Here is a 15,155-nt window from a genome sequence, read left to right on the forward strand (position 1 = left end):
GGATACTTTATTAAATCACAGTGCACAGAAGTACTTGCAGTATCTCTGAAAATAAATAATAAGCCCTGGCCAGTGTGGCTGTTTTTTGGGCCTTGTCCCACACACCCAAAAGGTTGCCAGTAAGATTTCCTATCCAGGCACATGCCTAGGTTGGGGCTCAATCCTCCACAGGGAGAATGCAAGAGGCAGCTCATCATTGGTTTGCTCTCAGATCAATGTTTCACTCTCTCTTGCCCTCTCTCTTCCTCTCTCTCTCTCTCTCTAAAAAAAATAAAAAAGTAAATAAAAAATAAATAAATAAAAGCCATTAAAAAATCTAAAATAAATAAATAAATAAATAAATAGCAGTAAGCGTACATTATTATATTGAAGGTCAAGGTTAAAAGTGACTAAACACAATACATTAGAGAAGAACTGCTTAATATAATTTGTAGGCAGGAATCTGAACATTCTTTGAAACACTAAATAACAGAAATGAATGGAAACATAGGAGTCAGCTAGACTTCAGGGAGTTACAAGAGATTTTTAGAATAAGAAGGTAAATCACCAATGCAAGTCAAAATTCTAAAATATAATCAAAGCATAGTGTGGACTTGCTAGGCTTGAACAGAGACTATGCAAATAGCTCATCCTAAAGAAAGTAAACTAGTAAAAAAAAAAAAAAAATATATATATATATATATATATATATATATATATATATATCTCAAAAAGTTCTTTTCAATGAGACTACTAGATCTGAATGGGTTGCAGTAATAGTGACCCCGAATTTTTTCAAGCTATTAATTAAGGTTTTGATCCTTTTTAGTATGGTAATGCTATTAATGTAGACATAATTAAAGGATTTAAAGTTACAAGATGTGGACCAGAATAGTTAACAGTGATAATATAAGGACGAAACTTGAGTTTCTCTATGACTAAAACTGAAATGAGCAATATACTTTTATGTGTCTCTGTGTCTGTAACAATCTAACTTCTTATCAACGGAATTGCTGATAAAGTAGCATGCCTTTTTCAGTGAATCACAGGAAATTTTTAAAAAATCTCTAATAAAAATAAAAATTTTTTCAATACTTGCTAGCATGCTTTAAAAATGGACAAATAAAATTTTATATTACTATTCTGTGTAGCCAAAGGATTAAGCACTAGGATATATATAAGTATAATTTTATAAAATAAAAGAGCAACAAGAATTAACAAAACATTTATAACGGCACTTGATTTAGACCAGCAGTTTGTTGAATGCTGTTTGAAAAGACTAATAAATCAATGTTCCTGTTCAATTCTTTCCTCCCCTAGCACATGTTTTTCTTGAACAAAAGAAATAAAGCTACAATTTATTTTTTTAAAATGCCTAAATCAAAAGCATTTGACAGATCTTTTTATTCTAAGTTTACTTAGAAAAAGACTAGGGAATAAACATTCAAGTCAGGCAAATGATATGCTTCTCTAGAAAGAATAGACAGAATATAAATATAATTTGAAGAATCTCACATGATCTGAAGGGAAGGCTTTGGCTTCAAGAAGAATTTTGTACCGTTTTGGTGTCGGCTTAAAAAACGATAACTGCAATGAAATGGATTTATTGAGAAAAGCATTAATGCACAATTACACATTTGGTTAGTTTATACTACACTTTCATTTTATAATCTCCAGCATTTAAAAGGCATTAATTAATTACACATGTAGGTGTCTTTCCAATTAGCCTCATTTCCAATGAATTATAAAGAGAAAGAAGAGACTGGCAAATTCAGGAGAAAATGTGAATCAGAAAGTATAAATCCTCAGACTTTATTTAAAATTTAATTGAAAAATTATCTTCCTAATGCATTTAATGGTAATTTCTCTATTGTGAGACTGAAATATCAGTCTTATTTATATTGGTTTATCTTCCTCTGGTGATTTGGTTTCTAGTATATAATATTTGCACTGCTTTATTATACTATGGGATTTTATTTTAGGTCCAATTCAAAAGTCCTTTAGCCCTAACGTGAAACATTTCACATTCCCAGGGGACCAGGGAGAAGTGGCTCACTCATTCACTGGGGCCATTTTTTTGGGTTGACCCATAGTTCATGGAGAATGAGGCTGACAATAATAGCAATGAAAATGATCGCTATTGTTAATTACGCGTTGATCATTGGCATGGGTGCCAAAGCAATTTTCCATAGTATCACATTTCATACTCATGCATTCCTACAAGGTAACTATTATTATTCTCATTTTTGCAAAGGAGAAAATTAAGATTTAAACACCTCAAAAAACATCAAAATTCAAATAGGAATTAAGTATCTTAGCTGGAAGTCAACCCAGGGATGTCTGAACTTAAAACTATGCTTTTTACTATGATACTTAGCATACTCCATAAGCATGTTCCTTCAGTCATATTTAATAATCATGTCTCCATTTTACTAAAATAAAATATTAATGACTTCACTGTGCATCTTAGTCATTTAGACATGATTACAAAAACTTACTTAAAAATGAAAAACATTTACAAAACATCAAGCAAGTACTATAGACATCATATTTCAGATCAAGAATGTATTTGACATTTATTAAATACTTCGGTTTGGCTCAATGTTTAGAGTACATAGAGTGTCTGCCCATGGACTAAAGAGTCCTGGGTGCGATTCCAGTCAAGGACATGTACCTGGGTTGTAGGCTCGATTATAGGCTTGATTCCCAGCCCTGGTCGGGTGAGTGCAAGAGGCAACCAATCGATGTGTCTCTCTCACATCGATGTTTTCCTCTCTCTCTGTTTCTCCCTTCCTTTCCACTCTCTCTATAAAAGTCAATGGAAAAATATCCTTGGGTGAGGATTAACAAAAAGAAGCACTTAAACACAGTAACTCATTTCAGGTACTAGGTCCCTTTTCTCCAATTTAGTTTTATTTTCACATTCTCTTTTTACTTATTTCCAAAAATTAATCTACAAAACCACACTGATCCATAATCCTCCCTGCTGAAGTCCAGCATATTGAAAAACTGTCTTTCTATAAAGCTCAGTGTTTGCTCACATTTGTATGTCATGGTTTTGTGTGCTTGCAAGCGGTTTTGCTTCCCACCCACTGTGACTCTTATTCCTTATGTTCTGAGAAAAGAGCTCTTTGCGAGAGTCAACTATAAGTATGAAGAAGCTTACCAGGGCCCAGCATTTCCCGCTAAAAACGAAAATAGCCTCACGACTTATTTTTAAGTAACTAAATCACCAGATGTTCACGAATTAAAGATAGAAAAATGTCAGGTTCTGTAAATGAATGTTTATGAAACCTTGATGGGAGAAGAAACTTACCAGTAGAAGATGCAAATTAACAGTCAAAGCATTCATTAGGACTATTTCTTTCTCATTGGCTCCTGCAAAGTAAACGTCATAATTTAAATTTTTCTATTAGTGCTAAAGATATTTGGAAAAACACAGTAGGAAGGCTTTACTCCTTCATCTTTAATGTATTTAGAGATAAGGGCATATTTGATATGTCATCAGAAGGAAATGGAAGTTTTCCCACTTCGCTCATTTTATCAAACAATATCTGGACTTATATGCACATAGCTAACTAAAAATTACAGTTTATTTTTGACATAGTAAACAATAACAGCAAAGTAATGAAGCTTTTGTTTTGTTCTGTAAACTAAAAATGATTTATCCTATTACCAGCTAGTTTGTCAAATTCCCACAGACACATTTTTGTGGTAAGTGTATTTCCAAAAGAAATCTTCAAAGAAATAAAAGCCAATCACATTTTTAAAGCTGGTTGTGTCTAATGTCAAATTAAAATGCACCTTCCCTAAAAGAAGGCTACTTTGTCGAACATAATTCACTGTTCTTCCAGTGAGATATGTGATAGACAAAAGAGCTAGAAAGTAAAATGTAAGTGTGTAAATAGCTCTGGGGCTTATTCAAACACACTGATATCAGATAATCTATACTAATAAAAGGGTAATATGCTAATTAGATGAGATAGACCAACATCTCCCGGATGTCCTTCATGACAATGCCAGGGCATGGCTGGCCTGCAAACTGCCCAGGATCCCTCGCCCAGGCTGGCCAGCCCCCCAGTGATGACCCCCCATCCCAACCCGGGGCCCCCTTCAGGGCAGGCCAGCTGGCCTCCACCTGTGCACCAGGCCTCTCTTCTATATAATAAAAGGGTAATATGCAAATTGACCCTAATGGCAGAACGACCGCTGGACCAGTCACTATGAGGCTCACTGACCACCTCTGGTCCTTTCCCCAGCTGGCAGGCTCCAATTGCCTGATGGCCACCCACGGAAGGGGCAGGGCTGGTGAGCGGGCGGGAACAGCCTACCTCTCGGTCCCTTCCCCCAGCTGTCAGGCACCTATCACCCGATGGCGACTGGGGAACCAGGGGTGGGTGGAGGTAGGGGGTGAGGCCAGTTGCAGGAAGCTGGGGAAGATGGCCATGATCACAGGCCAGGACTAGGGACTGTACCCACACATGAATTTTGTGCGCGGGGCCTCTAGTTAATATACAAATGCATTATCTGATGAAAAAAGCATGCAAAACTAAGATATCCACTGCACAATTATAATCCAATCTAATTGCTACTGTTGAGGGTTGTGGCACTAGAAACAGACCCACAGACAAAGCACACATTGGATACTTAACTCAGAGCACAATGACAATGATAACACTTTCCCTACTTTTAGTTCTTGGGATGTCTCTCAAAGGCAATTAGACCTGTGTAATAGGGTAATGTCTCTTTATCATCACTGAGAAAATGGGCTGTGAGCTTTAATGCTTGTAAGGCTGTAGTAAATATTAGAAAAAGAGTATAATACATGTCCTTTATTTTGTACCCAAAGAGATACTTCTGCTAGAGTTCCATTGTAATAGAATGGACAGTAATTGGAATAATTACTCTAATTAATAGATAGATTCCAGGTTTAGTTTACTTGAGGGGAGGCCACTGGAAGTAATTGTACAATTTAGGATTCTAGATTTCAACATAGACATTAACAACAACAACAACAAAAAAAACACTTTGCTGTTGCATTTGGCAGATAGATTTCCCCATTTGCTAAGCAAGGTTGCTAAACGAGTGGTGGGTGTATGCCTGGTCATTGTAAGGTGTATAGTGTCTGAAGTCAAGTGGGACTAGAAACAATCTTATTCTACATTCCACACATTAATAAAATTTCTCTAAAACACACTATATAGATATGAATATGATATGCTTATGTTGTATACAGTGGCATATATCTTCAATCATATAAAAATATTTTTGCACTATGGCAAGATAAATGATACCAGCTTTATTAATTTGTTTATTTACATGATGGTATAAATTTTTTACTGTTATTTCTAAAACATTATCTAAGATACATAATCTGGTATTATCCTTAACTCCCTGTTAGCTATTTGCATGCATCTTTTCTGAAAACCATTTATTTCATTAAAAAAATGTGTTGGCAGGGAGAGTGGAAGGAGGAAAGGAAGGGATAGTAATATAAAGAGACAGCAGAATTAACAGAAAGGGATGTATTTGAAAGAATGCACTCTAATGAGAAGAAAGCACGCAAAAAAGAAAACACAAAATGAAAAATAGAGATATAGAAGAGTCAGGATGGGGCAGGGGAGAATTTCTATAGAAGCTCAGACATTCCATTTTTGCTTAATGATTACATTCTGACTAAAATGATTGTAGATTCCTGGAAAATTTTAGTCCTCCAAACAAGGCAGTGGTCATTTGAGATCACCTAAAATTTTTCTTGCCTGGGAATGTGATGAACCAGATATGCTAGGCTGAATTCTAGACATACACTGGACATTGTGCTTCCTTCCCTCACATTCAATGACATACTAACACTGAATCAATTCTTTGTAAAGAATCCCTCATGACACGAATACTTTGTGCACACATGGGAATTATTCTCCTTGGAACGTTTTAAATTCAAGTCAATCAAGTGTTTCACAAAATACGCTCCTCACCTGCTACTAAAGTTAATCAAGGACAGGGTTGGTCTAACACACATACATCTGTGCACATATATATCTGAACACTAATAGAAATGTTTATTCCAAGAGTAACCTAAAGGCACTAAAGAATGCAGTGCTCTTAACATCAAAGGGCCAAAGATTTTTAGTGTATTTTAAAAAGAAAAGTTACCTAATGACATATATTTTTTAGTTCAAATTGTATTTCTGAAACCACCTTTCTCCTAATATATTTAAATGTCATCAGCATTCTGTAAGAAAATAAACCTTTAAAAAAAGAAACTGAAATTTTTCCAAGTTGCTTTTCTTTGTTTCTCTTCTTTTTCCTGAGTTTTTTAAAAAATTAATGTTGCAATTTCAAGAACTACAAGTATTGAAGGAAAATCTTTTTAAAAGCTTCCCAAAAGTTTATCAGTCTTCGAAAGATCCTTTACTTTGAAGATCATCTACAACTCACTGCAGTAAATGTCAAGATGTGAATCACTTCACCTGAGATGGGTGTGAGCCAGGACTGTCATTTGAAAAGTGATTTCCTGCTTGTTTATTTATTGAACATAATTTTTTGCTTTACCAGGAAGTGAAACCTAGTTAAATGTAAGCTCTGCCTTCTTATTTCCATGTCTGGCAGGCAAAAGTTTATTGAGCCCTTATTATGTGCCAACACTTCTAAATATGTGACGTGTTATGCAAATCACTTATTCTTCACAGTTATCTGATAAGGTTATCTACTTTGAATTTCCATACCTTATCAATGAGGAAAGGAATGTCCAAAGAGATAAACTAACTTGCCTAAAGTCTCACAGATAGGAAATAGAAGACAAAAACTTTCTCTTCATACAAAAATAATTAAAATCTCTGTTCACGGTTACATTTTGAAGAGATTTCTACATTATTTAAACCCTGTAAGTGAAATAGAGGAAGCCCACATTCATCACAGACTTCCCTCTGCATCTTTCTAAGTGTAATTTAATTTCAATTAATTTGCAACATGAGGATGTCACGCCTCCCAGCTGCTTAATGTTTGATAACACGATTCACGATGGGTCCTGCAACTGCCATATCCCTTTCTGTATATTTTATTAACTAGAAGCTAATATTATTGTGGATCTGGTTGCAAGATTTGTGCTTGGGAGAAGTTTGAGAACTTTCCAGTCTATTTTTCAAATAGCCAATTCCTTTGGCCTCTAGTGGTGGCTCGTGCATGGCTGAGCATTCCAACTCTGTAGAGGGCTTCCAGGGATTATTGCTTTTCTGAGGGTCAACCACAGAGTTCATAAAGCAAATTGACATTCACATTACAACAGCTTTATAAGCTGAAATGCTTGTAGCTAACCCTTTCTGGTTTTTATGTACTCAGGGAGAAATAGGCTTAATAATAATACTAATAATATTCTTCAGCAATCTATCTCTAGCATCTTGGTAACATGATATTAAGTATAAGAGAAAGTTATTCCATATTTTGCAGAGTTGTAGGCTCTCTATAAAATGTTTTAGTAATAGTTTTTCTTCTCATCTGAAATTGATATTCTTTTCTATGTCTATGAGTAAATATCATCACTCATTGTCTCTTCCTCCTCTCTAGCCACTCTATCAAATTGTACAACATAATAATTTCATTATCCTCCTGTTACTTCTTTTTGAGATATTTTATGATGAAATTAAAGGCTGTTGTTTTAAGAACTGTGAAGAGTCAATCATAAGCCAAAATATACAACTTGCCTGTTTGCTCAGACAAACTAAATAGCCTATCAAGTAGCAAAAGTAAATTTGACTTCTGCTACTCTTTACTGTAGTTACCACACTGTTGTTTTAAATATTTTGTTATTGAACCACCTCTGCTTCCAAAGAAGATTCCAGGTTTCTAGTATTACAATGTGAGGAAAATTGATAAAAAGTAGATATAGAGTACAATATATGAAGATAAAAAACAAATTAGAAGCCATTAAATATTTTTGTTACTTTAAACTTTACCAAATATTCTCAGAACTTTCTAGTAACCAAGGCAAAAAAGGAACCTGCATGGGACTTGCAACAAGATAAACACACAGCAAATAAGATAAACACACATAAATACCTTCCAAAGAATGTGTTTCTACTGAAGTATGGTAGCAATCATCTCAGGTAGAAACTGTAGTTTAACTTTAACCCTGCTGTTTGGCTTCTGTACTTACTTGCTTTGTTTAACAATAGAAAAGTTACTTTGATCTTCTGAATTATATAAATCATCCCATTTGATTGAATGCCTTATTGATTGTAATGTGAATACCCCATTGGTGTGGTCATACTGGTTTTAGAAAGCACATTCCTCTGTACCTGAGAACCAGGACAGCACAATTACCCCAAGACCCGAGGGTTCCAGATAATGTGTTCCTGTCAACTCAGTGATCCGAAGACCCAAAACTAGAATTAATCTTTGTAGATAACTAATCCGCTCAATCTCGCTTCTGTAACTGCTTTGCGCAAACCAGGGTCCTCATTCCATACCCTGGGATGTAATCAATACCTTTGCAATCTTTGCCTATAAATCTTGTGGTGGGCATGGGGAGGGCACTGTGAGATTTGGAGTGCATGGCCCCCTCGTAGTCCCGGATTGCAATAAATAAGACTCTTTAATTTGACTTCTTGAGGTGTCCTTCTGTGATTCGCGGGGTACATTACAACACTACTAAAGCAAGCATGTCAGCCGAAACAGGTTTGGCTCAGTGGATAGAGCATCGGCCTGCGGACTGAAAGGTCCCGGGTTCAATTCCGGTCAAGGCCATGTACCTGGGTTGCAGGCACATCCTCAGTAGGAGATGTGCAGGAGGCAGCTGATCGATGTTTCTTTCTCATCGATGTTTCTAATTCTCTATCTCTCTCTCTTCCTCTCTGTAAAAAATCAATAAAATATATTTAAAAAAAAAAATAAAGCAAGCATGCCAAACTCAAAGACTAACACAGGCCAAATAAACAAGTTTTTTAAGTTTATGTGGGCCGCAAAAAACCAAAAGCTTCAATTTTCATAGAAACATAGGTTTGGTTTATTTCAATAGAGACATGCTGAATACAAAGGGCTGAAATAAATGAGTAATCATTAACATAAAATAATAGAACATTTTAATAAAAATTAATATTTTTCTTGAACACTAACTTACCAGACACTGAATAACTGCACAAATTAATAAGTATAATGCAAATAAACCGAATTTTCTTGTTCTCTGAAAGCGAAGTATTTCCTGTTGCACACACCAAACAAATCAGTCCAAGACTAATGATGTGGCAATTGGCTGCTAAAATATTCGTTGCTGGTATTAGTGGAGAGAAATGGTGTGCCTGTGAGTAAGGCACTAAGGGAAATGAATGCAACACGTTTATAGTACTCAGTCCTTAGCAAATGTTGTAGTTCGTTATTAATAACTAGAGACCGGGTGCATGAAGTTCTTGCATGAGTAGGGTCTCTAAGCCTGGCCCTGTGGGGTGACCAGTGGGGCAATCGGGGGGCCCCACTGGCACCCGCCTTGGCCAGCCTGGCGCTGCCCATTCCTCAGGTTAGAGTTAATAAATATTTTTTAAAAGATTAAATAAGTTCAGTCTCTTAACCCTTCTAAACAAATTTTTTTTTCATTTTCCTTAAAAATGATAATGAGATGTGACTGTTTAGAAATTTCAGGAATTTTTGTGAGGTATGTTTATTTACTGGTCAACAACAGCAACAACAAAACATGGGCATTTAATAAGCAGCAACAGAGCTATACACTTTTAAGTGCTCAAAGGAAATCTTTTTGCAAGGCTTATTGGCTTTATAAATAAATCTCACTAAATAATATCACCTTACCACTTTACTGGACTAGATATAAACATCCTAACTCCTCTTTAGAGAATGGTAGATATTGAGCACAAAAATAATAGGATTAGAATGAAATTTATATTCTGAAAGCAAACCAAGGAAAGAAAATAAAAAAAATAAATAAAAATATCCACAACTAAGGAAAACATATATTCTCAGGTCAAATTAATCCAGAGGCTATTTTCATTTTTTTATTTGCATGTTAGACATTTATCTGAATATACTAGTCAGTGGCTTCTAAAAAAATGAACAAAAATGAAAGTATCATTGAACAACTATTTAACAAATCTTTAAACACAATCCAGGATTGTGTTTGGCAGGTAATTTCCTACATTAGAATACACAATCCTCTAAATCAGGGGTCCTCAAACTTTTTAAACAGGGGGCCAGTTCACTGGCCCTCAGACCGTTGGAGGGCCGGACTATAGTTTAAAAAAAACTATGAACGAATTCCTATGCACACTGCACATATCTTATTTTGAAGTAAAAAAACAAAACAAAAGGGAACAAATACAATATTTGTATTTGCATGTGGCCTGCGGGCCGTAGTTTGAAGACCCCTCCTCTAAATAATGCTGACAGCTGATCAAGTGCTGTGTTCCCAATAACTCAACTCACCTACCTGGCTGATAAAAACCTGGGCTTCAGTCCCAGCCACAGGCATCCAACCAAGGCTGTGAAGATTCACCCTGGGGCTTCCTGAAACAGTCCTGGATTCACACCTTACATTCATACCTGACTCCATCCATGGCTGCTGCCAAAAATACTAACACTGCCCTTCTAGAAGGCTTTCTACTTGCCCCTTTTTCAGCAATGGCAATATTTCTGGTTTGTAACTATTTCAATTTTATTTTTTAACGTTACCGTGATAGGTTGATGGGCCAGGTACAGAAAGAAGGTCACCAGGGTGGAAAGCCCAGGTGCCCAATAATGAGCAATCAGTTGTAGGGGGGAATCTTGCCCCCAGGGTTGTAGGGAGGACTTTTCCTCCGCTAGCCTATGGCTGCTTAAGAGGTTTGGACCTCCTGATTTCCCATAACATCTAGGCCTCAGCTGTATTTCAGCTCCAGGCCAAGGAAAACAGCAAATCCAGACAAGAGACAACAGGGCTGACCTCAGGACCAGCTGCATTGAATAATGACTCCCTGCCCTGGTGCCGACCAATCAATCAGTAGAGTCCTAGACCCTGAAAAGACACACCTGGAATGGTGCTGTATATTCTGTTGAGATCATCCCCTGAAACTCCTCTAAAACCTCCACCCTTAAAACCCTACAGTGGTTCTCAACCTTCTGGCCCTTTAAATACAGTTCCTCATGTTGTGACCCAACCATAAAATTCTTTTCGTTGCTACTTCATAACTGTAATGTTGCTACTGTTATGAATCGTAATGTAAATACCTAATATGCAGGATGGTCTTAGGCGACCCCTGAGAAAGGGTCGTTCGACCGCCAAAGCGGTCATGACCCACAGGTTGAGAACCGCTGCTAGGAGGAAGGACTAGAGAGCTCTCCCTCCTGGGAGCACCCCAGTGTCTTTCCTCTCTCTTCATCACTTTCAAGCTCCAAGAGCCCTTCCTTTGCCTCTATAACTGATTTTCTAAGGCCATTTTTTCTATGAATTACTTCTTCTTCCTCTGTGATTTTCCAAATAAATGTTCTTGGCTCTGAATTCTTTCCTAGCCAGAACCCAGGTACTGAGGCTGCTGAACCCAAGTCCAATCTGATCTTTCCAGTCCAACACCTGGTGCCATCTCACTTCGGGCAACAAAACCAGAGCTGGACTTTGTTCTCGCACTGTGACAAAATATATTTTTTTATTTTGCTTAATCCACCCAGCTTTCCCCACTCTAATTCCATTTTCGCCCCACCTCAAGTTGATTTTATCTTCTAATTATTGGCCAAGATACAACTGGGGTGAAACACAGATATTTGTATACTTGCCTATAAGAGAGTGTAGGTTTAAAAAACCTTTTGAAAGTTGAGGTTTTCCTAAATTCTCCATATATTTCCAAATAACACCGTTTAAATTGCTTACATTTTATTTTTTGTTTAATACACTAAATTTCATATAAAATCTCAGGCAATACTGAATATTGAACCCAGTTAAATAACTATTTTTCAAATATATTTACCATTTAAAACTATCTTGAATACCACTAACACTACACATAACTCACTTTAGGAAACACATTATAGACCCCCCCAAAATAGCATAAACCATATTATTTTCAACAATACTCAGTCTAATGTTAAACAAATCACCACTGATTAAATTAAAATGAGCCCAAAACTGATTGGTGTTTTAGGCCTTAGCATATTAAGGTTAGTGTTTATTTTACCATATAATGAAATCTTAGAGATTTCATTTAAGTTGATCTTTATAAAATTTGTTTAATCATAAATTAATGCAATGCATGTGTTTTTCACTGGGGAGTAAATATTAGTTGTAATATATACAAGAAAAAATAATGACTTTTTATTTCTGTACCAAATAACCTAGTTATATCCTCTTTAGCAATCAATTCTCAATTAAAATTATGCTTGCTCTTTACCATTATGAATTAAAATGGAAAATCAGGATGTTCTCTAATAAGATGTTGTCTTTATAATCTGTTTATAATTAAATAATAAGGTCTTTATAAATCTTTTGGAAAACAATTATTTTGTACTTACCAACAATGTCAGTCATAAGACCTGCAATAGTCTCATCTCCTGTGATCCAAGGTCGTTTCCCTATGTCATGACCATAGGCACCCCTGAAATTAAAAAGGGACATAAACATTCTTAGCTTGTGTGTGTGTGTGTGTGTGTGTGTGTGTGTATGATTTTTCAAACATCAACATTAGCAACGGAAGAAGTCTAAATGAGTTTTGTAATATTCTAATAATTATATGAAGTCATGCTCTCTAAAACCAAACTAATACTTGAAAACTCTGTTTTTTAACTTACTTAAAAATTTATTTGATTTACTTTTTCTGGGGGGTGGGGGTAGAAGAAATTGCCCATAGACTATTTCATTACTTTATTTTTTTAATCTAAGATACTTTTTTTTTTTTTGAGAATTTCGCACTACTCTACTTGTATACCTATAGCATATGCAGTATCTATACTAAAACCTACCTACTTTTTGAAGCTAAAGATTAAAATTATTATAAAAGCCAATTATAAAATGTAGCTATAATCTATAAATTAAATGGAAGTGTATAAAGTATAACTATACTCAAGTTTCAAGAATGAAACTTGGCAATAATCAAAGCCAATATTACATCTTGAGCTATTTCTAGAAATGTATTCTATCATATTTCAACTTAATTTCATCATTCCAGTAAGTCTCTCTGTAGGTATAATGCACAAACAAAAACATGCAAAAGAGAACTTCAACTCTCAAAAAGTTTTCATCAAATGAGGAAGGCAAATAAATATATGTGAAAAGATATAGAAAAAATTAAAACAAAGGGTCAAGGTCGGGAAGGGGAGTGGAGGAGGGGTGGGGGTGGTGTTCCAAACTTGTATTTCCTAATTCAACTGCTCTTAATTTTTATAAATTCACAAACTATGTAAACTTGGGAAAAAAAATAATCATGTGGTTTTTTTGTATAGTATAGACTATGAATGAAATTCCGTAAGCTGGCAGTGGTCATTGGGTAAACCTGTTCTCAGAAGTGAAGGGTAGTAGAATATGCTTCCCCCAAATATCTCTGTGGTATATTATCTTGAGTTGTAGGCACCAGAAAAACATCAATTTCAGGGAGACGCTGTCTCTAAACTTTCCTATCTGCCTAAAGATAAATCCTCCATAAGAAGGAGGATTTACATTAGAAAAGAAGACTTAGACAAGTCTTCTTCCATAAATTTCCATAAATTCTCTCTTTATGAATTTCATCAACCAGGGAAGACTGACTCTTGTCACAGAAGAGATTAGAAGTCAAAACCACACCCAGACAAACTGTCACAAACTTCATACCTCCAATCTATTATTCACAGACCCATTCATCTTTCCTAAAAATCATTTACTCTCCCCCCTCCCCTTTCCATATTAAGATGGGATTTAAGCCTGAATTCTAAGTCACCTTGGGGAGTTATTCATTTTCCCCTGGGTATCTCAGATTCTCATGAGAAATACATGTAAAAAATTTGTTTGTTTTTATTTTGTTAATCTGTCTTCCCTCAAGAACAGTGGACAAACTGAAGAAGAGGAATCCTGTTTTTTAACTTTTTCGAATTTTCGTGGTGTGAATACCCCCAATGTACTAGTAGCTGACTTCAGGGTATCAACAAAAATCCTGAAAATTTAACAATGGGTTTTTATCACCTGGTCTGAGCCAGTTCTAGGTCACTGCTAGTTAAAAGACTATATTTTTAGAAGCTTATCGGGCTTAATTTCCCATCTTTGTAAAAGTAGATGGATGATAATATATATCTTAAAGGATTGCCATGAAAAATAAATAAAAATAACAAGCAAAAAAGACTGGTACACAGTAACCCTTTTCTAAGTCTTCTTTTCTAATGTAAATCTAATGCTAAAACTCCTTTCACAGGGCATGTGGTGTACAACACAATTTTAAAACTAATATTTCAATTACCATATTAACTGAGATGAAGGAAGAGGACTTCCTTTGGAAATAAACATAAACTATAAGATCTAAGGAGGAAGAGAAGGGCAATTGTTAGTTATTATTATTCATATTATTATTAGATAGCCTGCAGCTTGGCTCTACTGACTCCCAATATAAATGCTAAAGACAAAAATCATTATCATTAAATGGTAGTTAAAGGCAGATACTTGGATCCTTTTTTATTTTAATCACACAGAGCTCTATGGCCTTCAATGATAGCACAATGCATCTTATTACATTTAGGTAGTAAAATTCTATGTTCTGCCTCAGAGAATTTATAACTCAGAATATTATGCCACCTACTTCTCACTCCGGTAGACACTGTGGTAGGGGTAATAATCTTTAAGGATATGTTTCTCCCTGCAATGCTTTTGGCATCTCCGTCCCTTTAAAATATCATACACAGAGTCTACTTCTTCATTTTGTCAGGCCACTAGCCTGGGGTAGTAAAAATGTACTTAGAAAGTGTTACCCAAATAAACTCAAAGCAAAGTGGTCTGTCATTAGGAAGAATTGATGTAGATTACAGTGCAGTTATAAACATTCTATTAAAGTTAAGAAAAATATTATATTGCTCTCATTCAAAACTGTTTAAAATAGTTGCAGCATAGTTGCAATCTTCATTTACAAATGCTGGAAAGAAAGAGAGAATGGGAGAGAATTAACCAGTGTAGGAGGCAGTTAGACAGGCATGAGCAGATTAGGAACAATGGGCCAGGTACTGAAGATCACCTGGTGGAAAGACCTGGGTAG

General features: G+C 35.7%; 1 protein-coding gene across 3 annotated transcripts in view; it reads right to left on the bottom strand.

Annotated features, from left to right (window-relative positions):
- KYNU (kynureninase) overlaps positions 1 to 15,155 on the bottom strand; it is a 98,904-nt gene that overhangs the window by 52,803 nt on the left and 30,946 nt on the right. For all 3 annotated transcript variants that reach the window (XM_070423459.1, XM_070423460.1, XM_070423461.1), the window contains exons 4-6: positions 12,460 to 12,542; positions 3,296 to 3,357; positions 1,495 to 1,566 (exon numbers count right to left, since the gene is read on the bottom strand). In XM_070423459.1, the coding sequence (XP_070279560.1) occupies positions 1,495 to 1,566; positions 3,296 to 3,357; positions 12,460 to 12,542 (217 nt within the window). The remainder of the gene's footprint in view (positions 1 to 1,494; positions 1,567 to 3,295; positions 3,358 to 12,459; positions 12,543 to 15,155) is intronic.

The sequence above is a fragment of the Myotis yumanensis genome, unplaced genomic scaffold, assembly GCF_028538775.1.
Source record: "Myotis yumanensis isolate MYYU_CA2020_CCGP unplaced genomic scaffold, mMyoYum1.0.hap1 SCAF_8, whole genome shotgun sequence".
NCBI classification, from domain to species: domain Eukaryota; kingdom Metazoa; phylum Chordata; class Mammalia; order Chiroptera; family Vespertilionidae; genus Myotis; species Myotis yumanensis.